The sequence below is a fragment of the Capra hircus genome, chromosome 5 (assembly GCF_001704415.2).
Source record: "Capra hircus breed San Clemente chromosome 5, ASM170441v1, whole genome shotgun sequence".
Classification (NCBI taxonomy): Eukaryota; Metazoa; Chordata; class Mammalia; order Artiodactyla; family Bovidae; genus Capra; species Capra hircus.
In genome coordinates, this window is record NC_030812.1 from 69,750,957 (window position 1) to 69,771,913 (window position 20,957).

General features: G+C 43.1%; 1 protein-coding gene across 1 annotated transcript in view; it reads right to left on the reverse strand.

Moving 5' to 3' along the window:
- The window catches only part of BPIFC (BPI fold containing family C), a 44,877-nt gene extending 25,206 nt beyond the window's left edge, over positions 1-19,671 (reverse strand). Inside the window, exons 1-4 of the mRNA XM_005680586.3 lie at positions 19,572-19,671; positions 12,284-12,413; positions 10,544-10,664; positions 1,788-1,916 (exon numbers count right to left, since the gene is read on the reverse strand). Of these exons, the coding sequence (XP_005680643.1) occupies positions 1,788-1,916; positions 10,544-10,664; positions 12,284-12,413 (380 nt within the window). The 5' untranslated portion in view covers positions 19,572-19,671. The remainder of the gene's footprint in view (positions 1-1,787; positions 1,917-10,543; positions 10,665-12,283; positions 12,414-19,571) is intronic.

Here is a 20,957-nt window from a genome sequence, read left to right on the forward strand (position 1 = left end):
CACAGTTCAAAAGCATCAATTCTTCGACACTCAGCCTTCTTCACAGTCCAACTCTCACATCCATACATGACCGCAAGAAAAACCATAGCCTTGACTAGATGGACCTTTGTTGGCAAAGTAATGTCCCTGCTTTTGAATATGCTATCTAGGCAAATTGGAAGTGGTCAAACAAGAGATAGCAAGAGTGAACGTCGACATTCTAGGAATCAGCGAACTAAAATGGACTGGAATGGGTGAATTTAACTCAGATGACCATTATATCTACTACTGCGGGCAGGAATCTCTCAGAAGAAATGGAGTAGCCATCATGATCAAAATGCAGTACTTGGATGCAATCTAAAAAACGACAGAATGATCTCTGTTCATTTCCAAGGCAAACCATTCAATATCACAGTTATCCAAGTCTATGCCCCAACTAGTAATGCTGAAGAAGCTGAAGTTGAATGGTTTTATGAAGACCTACAAGACCTTTTAGAACTAACACCCAAAAAATATGTCCTTTTCATTATAGGGGACTGGAATGCAAAAGTAGGAAGTCAAGAAACACCTGGCGTAACAGGCAAATTTGGCCTTGGAATGTGGAATGAAGCAGGGCAAAGACTAATAGAATTTTGCCAAGAAAATGCACTGGTCATAGCAAACACCCTCTTCCAACAACACAAGAGAAGACTCTACACATGGACATCACCAGATGGTCAACACCAAAATCAGATTGATTATATTCTTTGCAGCCAAAGATGGAGAAGCTGTATACAGTCAACAAAAACAAGACCAGGAGCTGACTGTGGCTCAGATCATGAACTCCTTATTACTAAATTCAGACTTAAATTGAAGAAAGTAGGGAAAACCTCTAGACCATTCAGGTATGACCTAAATCAAATCCCTTATGATTATACAGTGGAAATGAGAAATAGATTTAAGGGCCTAGATCTGATAGATAGAGTGCCTGATGAACTATGGAATGAGGTTTGTGGCATTGTACAGGAGACAGGGATTAAGACCATCCCCGTGGAAAAGAAATGCAAAAAAGCAAAATGGCTGTCTGGGGAGGCCTTACAAATAGCTGTGAAAAGGAGAGAGGCAAAAAGCAAAGGAGAAAAGGAAAGATATAAGCATCTGAATGCAGAGTTCCAGAGAATAGCAAGAAGAGATAAGAAAGGCTTCTTCAGTGATCAATGCAAAGAAATAGAGGAAAACAACAGAATGGGAAAGACTAGAGATCTCTTCAAGAAAATTAGAGTTAGGTAGTTAGACTAGGAAAAAGGAGTCCAAAATAGTGGTGGTTAAAAGGCAAAGAAAGGAAAAAGCCTGCAAAAACAGAACAGAGTACGGTCTGAGGACCAGAGTGAAAACATCAAGTGAAACAAACAGCCCTCCTGGCTAGCCCAATTTACACAGGGCAGGCTCAGGGGGAAGAGAAAAAACATTAAAAGAGGAGCCAAAATTGAGCCTCTCTCTTCTCTTCTCTTTGCTTCTTTTGGGTTGCCCCACCCTTACACCTTGAGGACATATTTTCCTTTGCTTGCCAAATAAAACTGAGCTGTAACCGAGCTGTAACATGGGTCTGCCATTTAAACGGAGCTGTAACCAAGCTGTAACACTGGTCCAACCATCGCTTCAAATTTTTGCTGTGGCGAGACAGAACCGAGGAAATTACACACTCCCCTGACAGTTAATGACTGAGGGAAAGAAGCCTAAAGTCAAATACATTGGCAAACATGTAGAGTTTTTATTTTTTTCTCCATTTCCCCCCAAAATAGCAGCAGACTTTTCAGTGGAATACTTACAAAAGTGCAGACTTGACTTCCCAGTCTGTGCTGATGTTGGTAGTTCCATGGTTGGTCAGAGCCCTGATTCCGACACCAGGAACAAAGGCGAGTGAAGTATTTGGAAATGAAAAGGCATTGATTTTTATGCTATAAAACAAGAAACAGAAAAATTAGTGCAGCTCTTGTAGCACATATCTCAGTAAGGCAAAACCCAAAATGCAGCTGTAGAACTCCTGAGAGGAACAGGCAACTGTGAATTCCTATAGAGGAAGGGGGGCTTCCCTGGGGGCTCAGATGGTAAAGAATCCACTTGCAATGCAGGAGACCCCAGTTCAGTCCCTGGGTCTGGAAGATTCCCCTGGAGAAGTGACTGGCAACCCACTCCAGTACACTTGCCTGGACAATCCCATGGACTGAGGAGCCTGATGGGCTACAGTCTATGGGGTCACAAAGAGTCTGACATGACTGAGTGACTAACGCTTGCTTGTAGGTAGAGGAAGGACCCTCAGGTCTGCACTGCAGCCTCAGGGCACTAATTCCCTTCAGACCCTTGGCAGGAAGTCCCTTGTATCTAGTGGAGGGGAGAAATGAGCAGGTTTAGAAGCAAATTTTCAGGTAATCAGTCTCCTTCTTTAGTTTCTCTAAAGACAGAATATTGCCATCAGAATCTTTCCCCTCAGCTGTTTCAGTATTTCTCAATGAGGGGAACATTCATATTTTGGATGGGACAATTATTTTTTATAAAGTACTGTTGGCAGTATATTTGGCATATGTATTACTCCTTGGGAGAAAAGTTATGATCAATCTAGATAGCATACTCAAAAGCAGAGACATTACTTTGCCGACTAAGGTCCGTCTAGTCAAGGCTATGGTTTTTCCAGTAGTCATGTATGGATATGAGAGTTGGACTGTGAAGAAGGCAGAGCACTGAAGAATTGATGCTTTTGAACTATGGTGTTGGAGAAGACTCTTGAGAGTCCCTCGGACTGCAAGGAGATCCAACCAGTCCATTCTGAAGGAGGTCAGCCCTGGGATTTCTTTGGAAGGAATGATGCTAAAGCTGAAACTCCACTACTTTGGCCACCTCATGCGGAGAGTTGACTCATTGGAAAAGACTCTGATGCTGGGAGGGATTGGGGGCAGGAGGAGAAGGTAATGACAGAGGATGAGATGGCTGAATGGCATCACTGACTTGATGGATGTGAATCTGAGTGAAGTCCGGGAGTTGGTGATGGACAGGGAGGCCTGGAGTGCTGCAATTCATGCGGTTGTAAAGAGTCGGACACAACTGAGTGACTGAACTGAACTGAACCAACTAAATGCCAATAGTTCCCCATCCCTCACAATCATCAGGACAGTAAACAGCCTGCCTTCCTTCCAAATGCCCTCTTATGTGGACAGTATCTTCCCTAGTTGAGAAACTTACTTTAGAGCATGAATTCTTCCTAAGGATTCTCTGAGTGGTCACTGGTCACACAGGTAATTAGAGGCAGTAGGTGTGCCAGGCTGCAACAGCGCAGGAGCGGCCTAGAGGAGCTACCCCACGACCGAGGTCAGGGGTGGCGGATGAGACAAGCTACCCCACATCCAAGGAGCAGTGGCTGCGTGGGCACAGTAGGGCCCACGTGGAGAGGAGCTACTCCACGTTCAAGGTCAGGAGGGGTGGCTGTGAGGAGATGCCCCTCGTCCAAGGTAAGGAGCAGTGGCTGTGCTTTGCTGGAGCAGCCGTGAAGAGATACCCCACCTCCAAGGTAAGAGAAACCCAAGTAAGATGGTAGGCGTTGCAAGAGGGCATCAGAGGGCAGACACACTGAAACCATAATCACAGAAAACTAGTCAATCTGATCACATGGGCCACAGCCTTGTCTAACTCAATGAAACTAAGCCATACCATGTGGAGCCACCCAAGACGGGTGGGTCATGGTGGAGAGGTCTGACAGAATGTGGTCCACTGGAGAAGGGAATGGCAAACCACTTCAGTATTCTTGCCTTGAGAACCCCATGAACAGTGTGAAAAGGCAAAATGATAGGATACTGAAAGAGGAACTCTCCAGGTCATTAGGTGCCCAATATGCTACTGGAGATCAGTGGAGAAATAACTCCAGAAAGAATGAAGGGATGGAGCCAAAGCAAAAACAATACCCAGTTGTGGATATAACTGGTGATAGAAGCAAGGCCCAGTGCTGTAAAGAGCAATATTGCATAGGAACCTGGAATGTCAGGTCCACGAATCAAGGGAAATTGGAAGTGGTCAAACAAGAGATGGCAAGAGTGAACGTCGACATTCTAGGAATCAGCGAACTAAAATGGACTGGAATGGGTGAATTTAACTCAGATGACCATTATATCTACTACTGCGGGCAGGAATCGCTTAGAAGAAATGGAGTAGCCATCATGGTCAACAAAAGAGTCTGAAATGCAGTACTTGGATGCAATCTCAAAAATGACAGAATGATCTCTGTTCATTTCCAAGGCAAACCATTCAATATCACGGTAATCCAAGCCTATGCCCCAAACAGTAACGCTGAAGAAGCTGAAGTTGAAAGGTTCTATGAAGACCTACAAGACCTTTTAGAACTAACACCCAAAAAATATGTCCTTTTCATTATAGGGGACTGGAATGCAAAAGCAGGAAGTTAAGAAACGAGAGTAACAGGCAAATTTGGCCTTGGAATATGGAATGAAGCAGGGCAAAGGCTAATAGAGCTTCGCCAAGAGAACGCACTGGTCATAACAAACACCCTCTTCCAACAACACAAAAGAAGACTCTACACATGGACATCACCAGATGGTCAACACCAAAATCAGATTGATTATATTCTTTGCAGCCAAAGATGGAGAAGCTGTATACAGTCAGCAAAAACAAGACCAGGAGCTGACTGAGGCTCAGATCATGAACTCCTTATTGTCAAATTCAGACTTAAATTGAGGAAAGTACAGAAAACCACTGGACCATTCAGGTATGACTTAAGTCAAATCCCTTATGATTATACAGTGGAAGTGAGAAATAGATTTAAGGGACTAGATCTGATAGACAGGGTGCCTGATGAACTATGGACGGAGGTTTGTGACATTGTACAGGAGACAGGGACCAAGACCATCTCCATGGAAAAGAAATGCAAAAAAGCAAAATGGCTGTCTGGGGGAGCCATTTACAAATAGCTGTGAATAAAAGAGAAGCAAAAAGGAAAGAAGAAAAGGAAAGATATAAGCATCTGAATGCAGAGTTCCAAAGAATAGCAAGGAGAGATAAGAAAGCCTTCCTCAGTGATCAATGCAAAGAAATAGAGGAAAACAACAGAATGGGAAAGACTAGAGATCTCTTCAAGAAAATTAGAGATATCAAGGGAATATTTCATGCGAAGATGGGATCGATAAGGGACAGAAATTGTACGGACCAAACAGAAGCAGAAGATATCAAGAAGAGGTGGCAAGAATACACAAGAGAACTGTACAAAAAAGATCTTCATGACTAAGATAATCACAAGGGTATAATCACTCACCTAGAGCCAGACATCCTGGAATGTGAAGTCAAGTGGGCCTTAGAAAGCATCACTATGAACAAAGCTAGTGGAGGGGATGGAATTCCAATTGAGCTGTTTCAAATCCTGAAGGATGATGCTGTGAAAGTGCTGCACTCAGTATGCCAGCAAATTTGGAAAACTCAGCAGTGGCCACAGGACTGGAAAAGGTCAGTTTTCATTCCAATCCCAAAGAAAGGCAATACCAAAGAATGCTCAAACTACCGCACAGTTGCACTCATCTCACATGCTAGTAAGGTAATGCTCAAAATTCTCCAAGCTAGGCTTCAGCAATAAGTGAACAGTGAATTTCCAGATGTTTAAGCTGGTTTCAGAAAAGGCAGAAGAACCAGAGATCAAATTGCCAACATCCGCTGGATCATGGAAAAAGCAAGAGAGTTCCAGAAAAACATCTATTTCTGCTTTATTGACTATGCCAAGGCCTTTGTGTGGATCACAATCAACTGTGGAAAATTCTGAAAGAGATGGGAATACCAGACAACGTGACCTGCCTCTTGAGAAACCTATATGCAAGTCAGGAAGCAACAGTTAGAACTGGACATGAAACAACAGACGGGTTTCAAATAGGAAAAGTGAAGTCACTCAGTCATGTCCGACTCTTTGCGACCCCGTAGACTGCAGCCTGCCAGGCTCCTCTGTCCATGGGATTTTCTAGGCAATAGTACTGGAGTGGATTGCCATTTCCTTCTCCAGGGGATCTTCCCAACCCAGGACTCGAACCCGGGTCTTCTGCATTGTAGACAGAGGCTTTACCATCTGAGCCACCAGGGAAGTCCAATAGGAAAAGGAGTACGTCAAAGCTGTATATTGTCACCCTGCTTATTTAACTTATATGCAGAGTACATCATGAGAAATGCTGGGATGGAAGAAGCACAAGCTGGAATCAAGATTGCCGGGAGAAATATCAATAACCTCAGATACACAGATGACCCCACCCTTGTGGCAGAAAATGAATAGGAACTAAAAAGCCTCTTGATGAAAGTGTAAGAGGAGAGTGAAAATGTTGGCTTAAAGCTCAACATTCAGAAAACGAAGATCATGGCGTCTGGTCCCATCACTTCATGGGAAATAGATGGAAAACAGTGGAAACAGTGTCAGACTTTATTTTGGGGGGCTCCAAAATCACTGCAGATGGTGATTGTAGCCATGAAATTAAAAGACGCTTACTCCTTGAAAGGAAAGTTATGATCAACCTAGATAGCATATTCAAAAGAAGAGATATTACTTTGCCAACAAAGTTCCATCTAGTCAAGGCTATGGTTTTTCCAGTGGTCATGTATGGACTATAAAGAAAGCTGAGTGCTGAAGAATTGATGCTTTTGAATTGTGGTGTTGGAGAAGACTCTTGAGAGTCCCTTGGACTGCAAGGAGATCCAACCAGTCCATCCTAAAGGAGATCAGTCCTGTGTGTTCATTGGATGGACTGATGTTGAAGCTGAAACTCCAATACTTTGGCCACCTCATGCGAAGAGTTGACTCATTGGAAAAGACTCTGATGCTGGGAGGGATTGGGGGCAGGAGGAGAAGGGGTCAACAGAGATGAGATGGCTGGATGGCATCATGGACTCGATGGACATGAGTCTGAGTGAACTCCGGGAGTTGGTGATGGACAGGGAGGCCTGGTGTGCTGCGATTCATGGGTTTGCAAGGAGTCGGACACGACTGAGCGACTGAACTGAACTGAACTGAGGTGGCATGCAACTGACACAGTTCGATGGCCATGTGCCTTACGATAAGTTATGATTATGACCATTGATTGAGCAATTGCTATCTGCTTAGTTACTGGAGTAAGCACTTTACATGCATTAGCTCATCTTAACCCTCTCCATAATCCTAGGAGGCCACTGCTGGTTTTGTAATCTGCCATTCAGTGATGAAAAGATGAGAAACTTGGCTGAAATCATATATAAGTGGTAGAACCAGACCTGGAAGCCTCCATCTGTCATGAGGCCTCTTAACCACTAAGCTATAGCACTACAGATATCATGCAAAGGACACTCAGCTTGGAGCCAAGTTTTCTGCTAGCGGTATGGCTTTAGCAAAGACACTTAAACTCTTCCAGTCAATCACTTAAAAGAAGAGTGTCTCATGGGAAGGTTGGGAAGACTAATGAGATCATCTGTATGTAACTGTTGCACAGGAGAAAGCATTGTTATGAACTAAGATTAGGGAAAATTTTTAAATGTGACAGTCAAAAAGAAATGATTATTCACTACTTCCTCTTTTTGGCATCTTCTCCTGTCTATCCTCTGTCAAATGTCCTGAGTATCACTGTGGGAAGACAATGGTAAAGACTATTGTATCTTGGAAATATTTTCATTTTGATACATATAGGTCTAACACATTCTTTGTAATTGCTACAGAGTAATCCAAGCTGTGGATTAAAAACAAAATCATTGCTTTGTGTTTGGACATCTAGGATGTTTGAGTATCTCTGTATTATAGACAATGCCACAGTGAGCATCCTCATTCATGCTGTTTGTGCATATGCTTCTCCAGAGAGGAGACATGGAACTGTGGGGTCAAAGAGCACACCTAAAAATATCCTTGCAAATCATCTCCTAAAATAGCACTGCCTGATAGAAATACAATGTGAGCCATATATGTAGTTTAACATTATCTAGTAGTATCAAAAAGGGAAATATTATCATTTCAATATGTAACCAATATATGAGATACATTATTTTCCTTTTTAGAAAATATGCCTTCAAAATATGACATGCTTTATACTCATGATACACTTCAATCTAGATGCTGAATTTTCATCACAATTATTTTGTTGTTGTTTAGTCACTAAGTTGTGTCCAACTCTTTGCAACCCCATGGACTGTAGCCCACCAGGCTCCTCTGTCCATGGAATTCTCCAGGCAAGAATACTGGAGTGGGCTACCATTCCCCTCTCCAGGGGATCTTCCTGACCCAGGAATTGGACCTGGGTCTCATGCACTGTAAGTGGATTCTTTACTGTTTGAGCCACCAGGGAGGCCCCTCATCAAAAATCTTGACTGTATTTAGAGTTGATAAACTTTTCAGCTGAAAAAATAAAAAAAATACAGTTCTCAGTTGTTCTAGTCATATCTCAAGGGCTCAATAGTCAAATGAGGCCAGCAGCTCCTGTTTGGACAGCCAGCTCTGAAATCATTGTCCCAGTTTATGTGCTCCCACTAGCAATGCATGAGAATACCTGTTTCTCCTCATCTCTAACTTTACTTTATCTTATGGGAATCACCCTGGATTTTTCTGCTGTGGCATTATCATCAGTGTAATTAAATCATCAGTTTTGTAAATGCGTATTTAATGCTCATCTCTTCCACTGAACACTAAGAGCATATCTGGGTCATTCTCTGCAGTAGGTCCTATGCCTAGAACAAAGCCTTAGTACACTGTAGGTGCCCAGCAAGCCCTTGTTGGATGGCTGTGGTGCTGTGGGGGTGGTTTAGTCACTGGGCTGTGTCCGGCTCTTGCGACCTCATGGACTGTAGCTGGCCAAGCTTCTCTGTCCATGGGATTCTACAGGCAAGAATACTGGAGTGGGCTGCCATTGAATAACTGTAGAGCATCTGCCATGTTAGCCCATGAGGCAACTGAGGCCAGAGGCAGAGTTAAGGCTGGGGGAGGAGAAAAATATAAGACAGTTGTATTCTGATGAAACTGCGGGGCTTCGACAGGATTCTTCCACTGCTTCATTAGAGCTTATTAGTTGTGAGGCAAGAATGAACCCCTAGTTCATCTAAGTCGTTCTCATTTTCTGTTGCATACAGCCAAACCTTATTCCTAATTCGTGCGATCACACACAGACACACCAGGGAACCGAAAGGCCTCTGCTTTAAACTATCTCTATTGTCGTTCCAAAACACCTGATGGTTGTTAGAGATCACCAGTCACACCTCGCAGGAAACTCACAGTCGACGCCTTGAGCTGGTGGGAGCCTCAGGGCAAGAGCAGCGTCTGCGTCAGGAACTCTGGGTGAGTCTGGAAGCCGCCTCTGCCCCACTGCCGTGTTAAGGTCTGTGCCCGCAGCAGGTGGACTTGTACCTCGCCAGGCACAAATCGTGCTGGGTGCAAGCCACTGTGCGAGGAGCACTGTTCCTGAAAATCTCTGCCCTTTCCCCCAGTTTCTGATGTTGCACCTGCCTCCTACCTACCCCTTGAGAGTCCCCCACTTTCCTGCCATGGGGAGAATGTGTCTTCAGAGTGTGGGCTCTCCTCCTCCATTCCTTGACTGATGAATAAAATTTCTGCTCTGCTGAACCTGGTCTCAGCTGACATGAGCAGCACTGGGCAAGAGAAGGACCCAGCTGGGGTCCTCCCAGTGTAAGAGGGAGGGTAACAGTATAACCTCAAAACCCTATGCTGGGTGAAACAAGGATCTGGATCAATGTGGCAATTTTGTTGTTCTTACATTGATGGTCTTACACTATTATTAAGTCTATCAAACTAATCCATGTTTAGCAGCTTCAGATTCTATGAAGTATCTTCACATTTGTTATAACATCTGACTTTTACTGTTTACTGATTTTGATATTTGATTTAATTGCTGTAATGTGGTAGAAAAGATTGTAAGTGCCACCAGAATTCTTCTTAGGAAAAGCAGAGAAAATTACTTGGAAAAGCATTTAGGAAGATTCTTTGGTACTCAGGAGTGGGTGGAACTGCTACACATGAAAGCAGGGGAAGAAACTTACATTGCTCCAGAGAAGGAGAGGAGGTCTAGAGAGCAAGAGGGCAGAAGGCCATGTGCCTTGTAACCCATTCCTATGACCTCTGACGCCTTGACTAAACTTTACTAAAGTAAGTTAAGACTCGATGAGAGTAGACTATGAAACTGAGATTGACCCTGCATCCAAGTTTATGGGGGTAAGCAATGGAACGAACAAGAACTTCATTTAGAATCCTGGGGACAAGGTGGCCACAGCTGGCATCTGCATTCAGTTACAATTCTCATTTTAGGGATGAGGAGAGGACATTGAGACTCTGAGCAGATGTGTCAGGGGCACGCAACGAGCATGCAGCAGAAGCGTGACTTGGCCCCACATGTTCTGACCCAAATAGCACACGCTCGGTCAACTCCAGGACCCCTCTCGCTTGGGGGAGCCATCTGATAAGCCTGTCACCAAACCTTGGTTAACTTCTCTGTCCTGGTGTTACACCAGGACTCTTGGTGGCATAGCCACAACCCTGAGATTTTAAAGATTAATTTCACTGCTAAAAATGCTCTTCTCTTTTACTTACTTGGTAAAATTGTAGTTCACATAATCGATTTTCAGAAATTCAAGAGACTCAGAACCTTTTAAATCTGGGAGCTTTCTCTCCTTGGCCATTTGTTCAATCATCTCCATTCCAGCTTGAACAGCTGTGAAGCAACCAAAGAAAATGATTATTCTTTAATTAAAAATTTTAATTGGACTTTTTAAACTGTTTATTTGGTTTTTTTGGTCACACCATGTGGCATGTGGGATCTTAGTTCCCCAACTAGGGATCAAACCTAAGTCCTCTGCATTGGAAGTACAGACCTTAAACACTGGATTGCCAGGGAAGCCCCAGAAAATGTTCATTGATAAAAAAGATGGTGATGGCACAATATCACTAAACACGTAAGTGAAATTTATTAAGTAAAATCATGCTCCTAGATACTTAGAAAACAAGATTCTTGCAAGGTGCGTATTATCGTCCCCACTTTGTAGAAGAAAACGCTAGTCCTCAGAGAGGCTCCTGGAATTGTCCGAGACCCCAGAGTTAACAGCATGAGAATATGTTAACACAGGACAGTGTTAGGAAAAATGTAAAGTATCATTATTATCTTGTTTTGCAGATGAAGAAACTGAACCTCAAAGAGGTTAAGTCTTGCCTAAGTCACACAGCTAAAAACTGAGGGAGACCATAGTCAAATCTGGGCAATTTGACTCCAGAGTTTGTGCCTGATGGCCAGTTCCAGAAAATTATATTACATTGTCCTCTTTCTCTCCCAGATTCTTTAAATTCAGGAATTTTGGATCTGAGATCCTTGGACTATTAGGAACTCTTCAACCCCCTAAAATTCTAATAAAATATTATAAGGTAGGTGTGTGTGTGTGTGTCCATCTAATTTTTCAGGAGAGAGGGTTCACATTTTCACCTTATTCTCAAAGGATACCAGCACCCCCCAGAATTGAGTAACCACTGCTTTTGTTTAATACTGGAATAAGCCCATCTTTATATAATAGCACCACAGAACATGCTTCTCTGAGCTTGTAGAGGAATAGAGTCCTCCTGCCCATCAGAGTGCTTGAGAAAAGTAATTCACACAATGACAAAGAATGATCTTTTCATTTTAACCTTCTCAAGGAGGAAGCTTTGTTTTCACTCCTTTCGTTTCAGCTTAAGCTCATTTCCACTTTTCTATTCTTGTCGGAAATTATGAAGAGCAGATTTATCCTCTATAATACTGTGAATAGCATAGTAATGTGGAGATATAAAGACAGAGGTAAAGGATAGAAAGATGGAACCAAAAGCACTCACAGACAGCTTAGGTTTGAATCTCAACACTTTGGCTCACTAGCTTGCGTGACTCTGCAAGTTACAAAATCTCCCTGTCCTTCACTTTCCTCGTCTATAACATGGGGATGTTAGCAACTGTGGAGGTATCTGTTCACCCATGTGAAAATAAAGTAGGTAATCTTCATTGGGAATTTGCTATTGCAAGATTCTGTTCTGAGTGCTTTTTACGCCCAAGATGTTCACTGTGTATGCATGTGCAGAGGAAAGAGGGGTGAGGGGTGGAATACGAGTCTGTGGCTGTATTTAGATATGCCTATTGTCAAGAGGATTATTTTTCAAGCAACACTTTTCCCTCAGCCTTCTTAACATCTCTGGATCAGCCCACTGCTGAGCTTGTATCAGTCATGAGATACCCCAATATGAGCTTCTGGATTTGGGTCAAAGACTCCACTTGGGAGGTGAGTACAGCCTTGCTTCTGAAAGCATCCAACTTACCATAGTCCAGGGCCCGCTGAGTAGCCCTCGCCTTGATTCCAGGGTAAATGGCCTGGGCAGATGAGATGTAGAGATTCCACAGGAGGATACAACCCCAGAGGACTTGGACTTGGGCCATCTTTGTACACATCTGCAATTAGCCAACATTTAGAGTTCCTTTACTATGCTTTCTCATTGCCCAATCCAACCTAGTATTTCTAGGTTTTCTTATTTTCATTGCTTACTTCCAGAACTCACTCACTCACTCACTCCATCCATCCATCCATCCATCTAACCATCCATCCAGTGATCATTTATTGAACACACCAGAATGTGTTCCAGGCGCTGAAGATGTAGAGATGACCCATGTGTGGCCTCTGACCTTTTCTTTCCGCAGAATAGTGGGTGAATCAGACATAAACATACAGATAATCGTAACACAGTAAGATATAATGCAATGCAATACAAGAGTCTTACAATAAATGTAACAACTTGGATATGTCTTGGGAAGGATATGCTTTGGATACAGAAGTGGGATGGAGGCATTCTTGAGTTCTAGAACAAATGAGTCAGGAGTTTGGAAAGGTGGCCTCAGTGGATGTGAGACAACCACTTATCTGCTTTAAGATCCCTGTTGACTCTCCTTTGCCCACAGGACAAACAGGTTTAAGCTCTTAGCATGGCAATCAAGGCCTTTCATAACTGGCTCCGGACTTCTTCCATGCTCCCGGCCCTCCTCTCCTATCTAAGTGGGGGTAGTGCTCTGAGCTGTCCACACTGAGCTATTTTCTATGCTTCAGTTTGTCAGTTCTCTCACAACTGAGGGCTTTGTCTTTAACCCTCCCAATACAAATGTGCATGCACATACATCTCTTTCCGTCTCCCTGCCTTTGGGTTGCACACCCGCATCTGGCTGGTGAATCCTCCTCCAGGGCCAGATGCTCAGTTCCTTCTGGGAAAACTTCTCAAGTCAGGTCTTGTCACTTCTGCCCCCATCCTGTTCAAGCCTTCCAGTGGTTCCTCATCCTACTCAGCATAAAATCCAAAGCCCTTCTACCAGCTGCAAGGCCCTGCCCTGCTCACACCTCTACCTCCGCCTTGACTTTCCTTCATAGACATACCTGGCTCATCTGGACCCAACCCCACTGGCTGACTTGATCTTCCTGGATCACTCTAAGCAGCCTGGATCTCAGGTCTTTACACTTGTTATTCCCTCTGCCTGGCAGAGACAGCTTCCAGAAACCACGTGGCTGGGCCTTTCACTTTCTTCAGGTATTTCGAGCATTATCTCAGTGAAGCCTTTCCTAACCTGTCTAAACGAAACACACTCCCCCGTGACCTTGGTATTCCCCATGCCTCCCTTGCTACATTTTTCTCCAAAGCACTAGTCATCACCTAGCATAGTTTCCAGTTACTTGATTATTTTCTGTCTCTCCTACTAGAATTTTAAGGCTTCACGGAGGACTTCATCACTTCAGCACCTTGAACAGTGACTGGCATCCAGTAGGCAAATATTGATTGAATGGATGAATGGCTCGTTTCTTCCTTGAGACCATGCAGTGGGCCAGGCATGCCTTTGAAGGCCCCACAGTACTCGGAACAGTCCTTGATTTTCATGGTACAGTCCTGCATTGTGATTGTCTTGTCTGTCTTACTACTATGATTCCAGAGTCTAGTTCAATATCTGGTACATAGAAGACACAGGAAAAAACTTACTAAACATCTTCTCCAAGGAGAAAGATCGCATCTTATTCACTGTTACCTTGCTAGTGCTTGACATAGACTAAATGTTCAGTGTACGCTTACTGAATTAATGGATTAAATGAATTAATGTTGCTCCATTTTCTTGATGAATGAAGCAGAGGTAGCAACAACATCAGTGATACAGGTTTCTTCGAATGACAGTAGAGTGAGTAATGCATTTGCAGGCCTTGTTTCTAATTCTGGGAGTTTACAAGCTGGGGGACCGGTCATTCCTGCATTCACACAGATACCCATGGAGTTAACACACAAACATGAAACTAGTCAGGGGAGCACTTGAGGGCGTGGTCAGGGAAGAGGAAGTTGTAGGAGCTGTGTATTTAGACAGAGGGAGGAGTCAGGCCAGTTGGGGCAGGGAAGGACCCCAGAGGGGCTGGGATTCAGGAGCAGTCCAGATGAAGGGGAAGGTCGCTGTAAGAGGTGTGTGTATGTGAGAGAGAAAGAGAGAGAGAATCTGTGCTTGGCCAAGATAAACAAAGGACTTCCCTATAGCTCAAGTGGTAAAGAATCTGTCTGTAATGCAGGAAACCAGGGTTCAAGACTTGGGTCGGGAAGATCCCCTGGAGCAGGGAATGGCAATCCACTCCAGTATTCTTGCCTGGAGAATTCCATGGACAGAGAAGCCTGGCGGGTACAGTCCATGGGGTTGCAAAGAGTCAGACATGACTTGGTGACTGAACAACAACAAAGAAAACAAACATTAGTGTGTGCCCTTGGGTAAGACCATAGAAATGGGAATGCAATGAAGTAGACAAAGGGGAGTTCCAGAGAATTTATTTGAAAGGAGCACAGCAGTCTGACCAGGGGAGGGAGTGTCCAAGTAGGGCTACTGCTGGCTTATGCTGGGCTTTTGTGTGAAATGAGAAAGGGTGCCCTCTGGAGATATACCAGCCTCTGTGGGACCAGCAGAGAATGTTCCAGGAAAACCTCACACTAGTGTATCCAGCTTGGTGGCAGAGAAAGGGCTGCTCCTCTCACCCCTGGGGCTGGCATTCTGTCCAGTGTACAAGCTTTCCCACTCATGCAATGGGCTTATGCTCAGACTGGTGAATACTCACAGAGGGCATTTTGCTAGAGGGCCATGAGATCAAGAATTAGAGTCTTGATTTGTCCTGTATTGCATAAATCCACCTTCAGGTATGAGAAGAGGCTGGTTCAGTCAACCTGCTTGCATCTGTCAGCTGATCTGTATATCCCTTGTCCAGAGAAGCCCCCAAACTCACCCCACTGTTGTTGCTGTTTAGTCACTAAGTCACGTCTGACTCTTTGTGACCCCATGGACTGTAGCCTGCCAGGCTCCTCTGTCCATGGGATTCTCCAGGCAAGAACACTGGACGGGGTTGCTGTTTCCTTCTCTAGGGGATCTTCCCAACCCAGGGATCAAACCTGCATCTAAGGAAGCACCAAACTTACCTTACCTCATGTTTCCTGAATAATACCCACACTTAGGCTGTTGCCCTTTACTTAGCCTACAGAAAGTCTGTGCATCCTTAAGGTTCACTGTAAACACAGCCTTCCTTCTGAAGCCATTTATGACTTCCCTAAGCGAATCTCATTTCCTTCTGAACCCTCAGTCAAAATACATATTTATTCATGTGCCTATATTTCCTTTTTTAACTTATTGTCTGTCTCCTCTACCAGAATATAAGTGCTGTGAAGGCAAAGGCCTTGTCTGGTTTGGAGGTTTCAGAGCCTGGCTCCCTCAGTGTCTTGGATGCAGTGAGTGACTGATAAGTACTGATAGAGGGAATCAATGAATCATAAGCAAAGAAATAGCCTTTATTTTTTCCTTGCATATAACATACCTTATTCTTCTAGGAACACACTCAAGCGAACCCCCTACCCACGTGAGCCAGGTGCCAAAATGTCCAAAAGAGCAAAGTGAGCCCAGCAGAAAGTTGAACACAACATAGACGTTCCCAGCAGAATGCACACACACTGAGATTTATCCACACGGTGGAATATTATATAGCAGTGAAGATGGATACCTCTAGCCACAAACAACTAAAAGGAATAGGATTTATTTCACTCTACATTTTATTATAGCTCTTTGCAGAGGTGGTTGGAGCATTTACACACTAGCAGAGCATATTCATCCTTTAGAACGGATGCTGGCCACAGTTCTAGAGAGGGCTGGGGAGGTTAGGTCCTGGATCATGAGTGGGACAGAGGAAGTCTTGGAGGAGTGGCCAGTGTGGGTATACTGGGGGGTGGGGTGGGGGACCCAGAGCAGTGACTATTTGCTGTTAGCTACTGAGGTATTTCAATATTTTAAAACTGCTATGACCTTATGCATTAAGTGTGGTGTCTCAGCTGTATGGAATTGGTCTTCGTAGTAAAGGACAAGCTATAGAAAGAAACTGGACAATGCAGGGGGCAGGTCCAGGGGTGCAGCTTGAGGAAGATTAGGGTGAAGACAACACTAAGGAAAGCACAGAGGAGTGAGAGCGAGAGCTGAGGAGAAGGAATTCCGGTAGGAAAAGAGGGTCTCTCTGGTCAAGCAATGAGTGATCTGAGGGTTGGAGGAAATATGAGGAGTGGGATAAATGAGTGTGAGGCTCTCCATGTTCTGGGAGACAGGATGATATCAACAGCATCTGATACTGAGGGTGGATGCAGGAGTTAGGTCCAGTTGGACACTACTGAGAGACTGAACATGCATAGCATGCCATCTGTCCTAGGCCTTCCTTGATCCTTTAGCTATCCTGGGAGTGGTCCAGGGTCCTAGAGAGAGGGATAGGCAGAGATGGGCGGGACAATGGGAGTAAGAGGAACACCCCTGGGATTCCTTAGCTTAGATTAGTAGCTATTTACCAAGTGGTATAGAAGTAGTTCCACATTTTAACAAAGGATGAGGCCAAACTGATGTGTAGTCATGTTAATATCACTGTAAGCAAAGAATTGTAAATGGATGAGTCATGCCTAGGCAGGCACAAGAGAGTTTTTTAAATTGAAGCATAGTTGATTTATAATATTGTGTGCAAAGCAATTCAGTTATATATGTATGTATATATATATATATATATATATATGTCTGCTCAATCACTTCAACTGTGTCCAACTTTTTGAAACGCCAGGTACTGTATATATGTGTGTGTATATATATATATGATATATATATCATACAGAGACACACAAACACACAGACGCACACACATATATATGTGTGTGTGCTGTGCCAGTGCAGGAGACGCAGGTTCGATCTCTGGGTCAGGAAGATCCTCTGGAGGAGGGCATGACTACCCACTCCAGTATTCTTGTCAGGAAAATCCCATGGACACAGGAGCCTGGCAGACTATAGTCCATGGGGTCACAAAGAGTCAGACACAACTTAGCAACTGAGCTTGAGCAAGAGAGGGATTTTTAAAATTAATTTATTTTTTAATTGAAGGATAATTGCTTCACAAAATTTTGTTGTTTTTTTGCCAAACATCAACATGAATCAGCCTTAGGTATACATATGTCCCCTCCCAGAGAGGGATTTTTTAAACAAGGAAAAGATTTCATAATAGTGAAAAGAAATTAATGTTAGACCAAAAAGTCTATACCCATTAGATGTATGCAAAGTAAGGCAGAAATTATCTCTGCCTGGTATATAGTAGGACCTCAACAAATATTTGCTAACTTACTAACCAGCTGGCCTACAAGATTCTTGTTAGCTAAGGAAAGTTCTAGAAAAGGTTGAAAACAATGAGAAAACCAAACTATCATATAAACAGTTCTTCATTTCTACAGTGAAAAACCACAATAAACCAAAGCAGAGATATTACTTGTGAATGGAAGAGCAATTAAAATGATAAATTTATATTTCTTCACCATTCACAAAACTCACAACACTAGTATATTTCTGCTATTTTAGACATGTGGACACAGAGGCTTACAGAGTTCAAATGACCTGTCCAGGATCCCAGAGTAAGTCAGACTCTTGGGAATCAAACCTGTTCTTCTGGCTCCTAATTCTAGTGTTTATGATTTTTTTTATTTCATTTAATGACTTGACAGTACTAAACTTTTCATTTTTATCTGGGAATTTTAATAGGGGTTGCTTGATGCCATCTTTTATGTGGAAAGATTCATTAAGTGTCTGGAAATTTTCAAGTATCAAAGCGCAAATTCATTTGTGTTTTCTTGAGCACAAATGGAGTTTTAAATTTCCTTCCAGCAGCCAAAAAACCTGTTTTCACTTCTCAGTTCAAGGAAGTTTCTGAAGTGGTCTACTTTGACGGAGATTCAGGAACTCAAAGCTGCATATAGAAAACACATATTTTTCTTCTCAAAATTTTATGAATGAGTAAAATTACTGAGCTATAAAGGAATAGATTGTATGTAACTTTCAGTTGAATTGTTTGGTTAGGATGATAATTTATAGGCAGGGGAGGAACGGAACCTTGTCAAACAAGGAGATGACTCCTGAAAGGTTAGGTAATTTGGCTGACAAGTAAGGACAGGGTGAGTTGCCTATTAAAAGAAGGGATTCAGGATGATTTAAAAACCTGCCAGCAAGTTACCTGTTTTGTTGCTTCTGAGGAATTCCTCTTTCCAATACTCAAAACCTCAGAAGGCATTACATTTCCATACCAGTATCCAGACAGAATAATACTTCTAAATTAAATGGCTTTTGCCTGAGCCATTCTGATGACTAGAAATAAGAAAACTCACATATGACTTAGGAAAGTCCTGAGAAATATCAATGTATCATTACTGCTCCTGAAGGAGAGCTTTGGCAGACTTTGGAAAAATTAAAATGTGTGTTGATTGAATGAAATGTGTAGCCTTTAAAATAGAGGCAAAGTTTGAGAAATTAAGCTCAATTGGTTTAAAGAAGCCTGGTCTATAAGAATATTCCACCCTAATGGTTAAGACAGATAATAAAATTGGTAAGAAGTTTAAATCAACAGGTATGGAATATAGGCAGACTTGAAGAATATTTCAAGGGGTTCAGCCCACACATTTGATTTTATACCAAGATCTCTAATAACAAGGGCCTTGAAAATTTACCCCAAGTCTCCCCACCCCTGTCCCCCCAAACTCCATACTTAACACAAAAGAGTTACAAAATTCAGGTAGATGGGAAGGCCATTTGCTCAGCAGGGTCCAGGTCACTGTTGTGGTTTAAGGCCTGATCCCAAAGCACAGAGATCACTGAGGTTCCTTAGTCTTAACCACACCAGTCGAGAGACAAGTTAGCATTTCCTGCCACTGTGCTGGGTTCCCCACTGGAATGGAGGCAAAAATAGAAGTCCAAACTATTGAGCCCCACTTTTGAAGGATGCAGAACTAAACACGTAGTCTAAACCAACTCTCATTTCTATCTTAGAGCTGTCCACAGTTTTCTGGGTGGGCTGAGTGACGTAAAGAAATAAAGCATAGAAAAAGCTAGGCAGACCAAAATAATTCAGGATGTGTGACAGCTGGCTGTTCAAGGTGTCCTACCAGATCTGGGTCATCTCCAGCAAGAGGGTAGTTCCCGCTGGGACACTGTGCACTGGCAGAGACTTGAAGGTGGTTCAAGCTTCAGGTTGGTTCAATCTTGGTTTAAGATTCTTACCTCAAGAAGAGGAAGTATCCAAAGCCAGGGAGCGCCTTCAGTCCCCTCTGCCTTTGAAGTCGATGTGTTCTCCACTGGAGCCTTGAGCTCCTCTGCTGCAAAGATGATAATTAAGTCTGAATCATCTAGTGGTGAATCTTTTTAAAAAGCCTCTTTCAAAATGTGATACATTATTGCTTCACTTCAGTTACCCAATGACATGAAGACATGAATGAACACTTCAGTCTCTGCCTAGATGAGCAGACAATGCCACCTATGCAATAATTATCTCCCTAACACACACACATACATGCGCGTGCACACACACACTCATATCTTGAGAAATTACTATGGCTACTTTACCAGAAAGCTTCAGAATTCCAGTGTATTTTTAAAAAGGTGCTAAGTTGTATTGAATTGGAAGAGGAAGACCTCTCCTTCCTGGGAGAGTAAGCTGGTTTCCCTCGGTCAGGCTGCCTGTACTGAGTGTTGCCACTGCTGCCAAGGATACCTTTTGGACTTTTGGTGGATCAGATTCATTCTGAAAGCATGAGGCTTGATAACCAGGCCAACCTAGTTACCATCTTTATCTTTCAGGGTAGGATCACAGAAAGTATCTCTGACTATTGGCTCGTTTTTCAGATTATTAATGACTTTCACTCCCAGCATTCCTCTGAAGTCAGTTTAGGCGGGTTCATCAACTATTTCGGAACGTGGTATCTATAGTTTCTAAACCTCATTCCCCACTCCCATCCCCCATGTTTTAATCCTTGTACTTTAGATGGGCAGGAATCTGATTACATGAAGCATCTCAGGTCTTAAGTTTACAATTTGAGATAGGGTGATCCACTGTTCTGGTTTACCCAGGACACAGGATTTTCAGTACTAAAACCAGGACAGTTCAGGAAAACGAGGAAGAACAACAGGCATGTTTGCTTGGCATTGTCTGTACTTCTGACAGCTTTTAAGTTCCTCATCCAGCGCAGCTCCAGTTACAGGTACCTGTTTAACTTCAGTTTTCTTAGGGGTAAAGTGGGAATAAAAATAGCATCTACTTTAATAGGTACTGGTGGAAAAAAGATGTTGATAGCTGTCTTATTCTGTTCAGGCTGCTAGTAAGTTTCACAAGCCAGTCTAAGCTCAGCTAAATGTATAAGCTAAGACATAGCTTATAAACAACACATTTGTTGCTCACTGTTCTGGAAATGGGAAGTTCACAATCAAGGAGCTAGCATAGTTATGTCTTGATTAGGACTCTGTTGCAGGATCCAGGTCACTGCTGTGGTTTAAGATCTGGTTCACAGCTAGATTCTTTTGGCTGTGTTCTCACAGGGTGGGAAGAGTTAAGAATAGTTTTGGAGCCTCTTTTAGAAGAAATGAATTCCCCAAGTGCTACCTACTAATAAC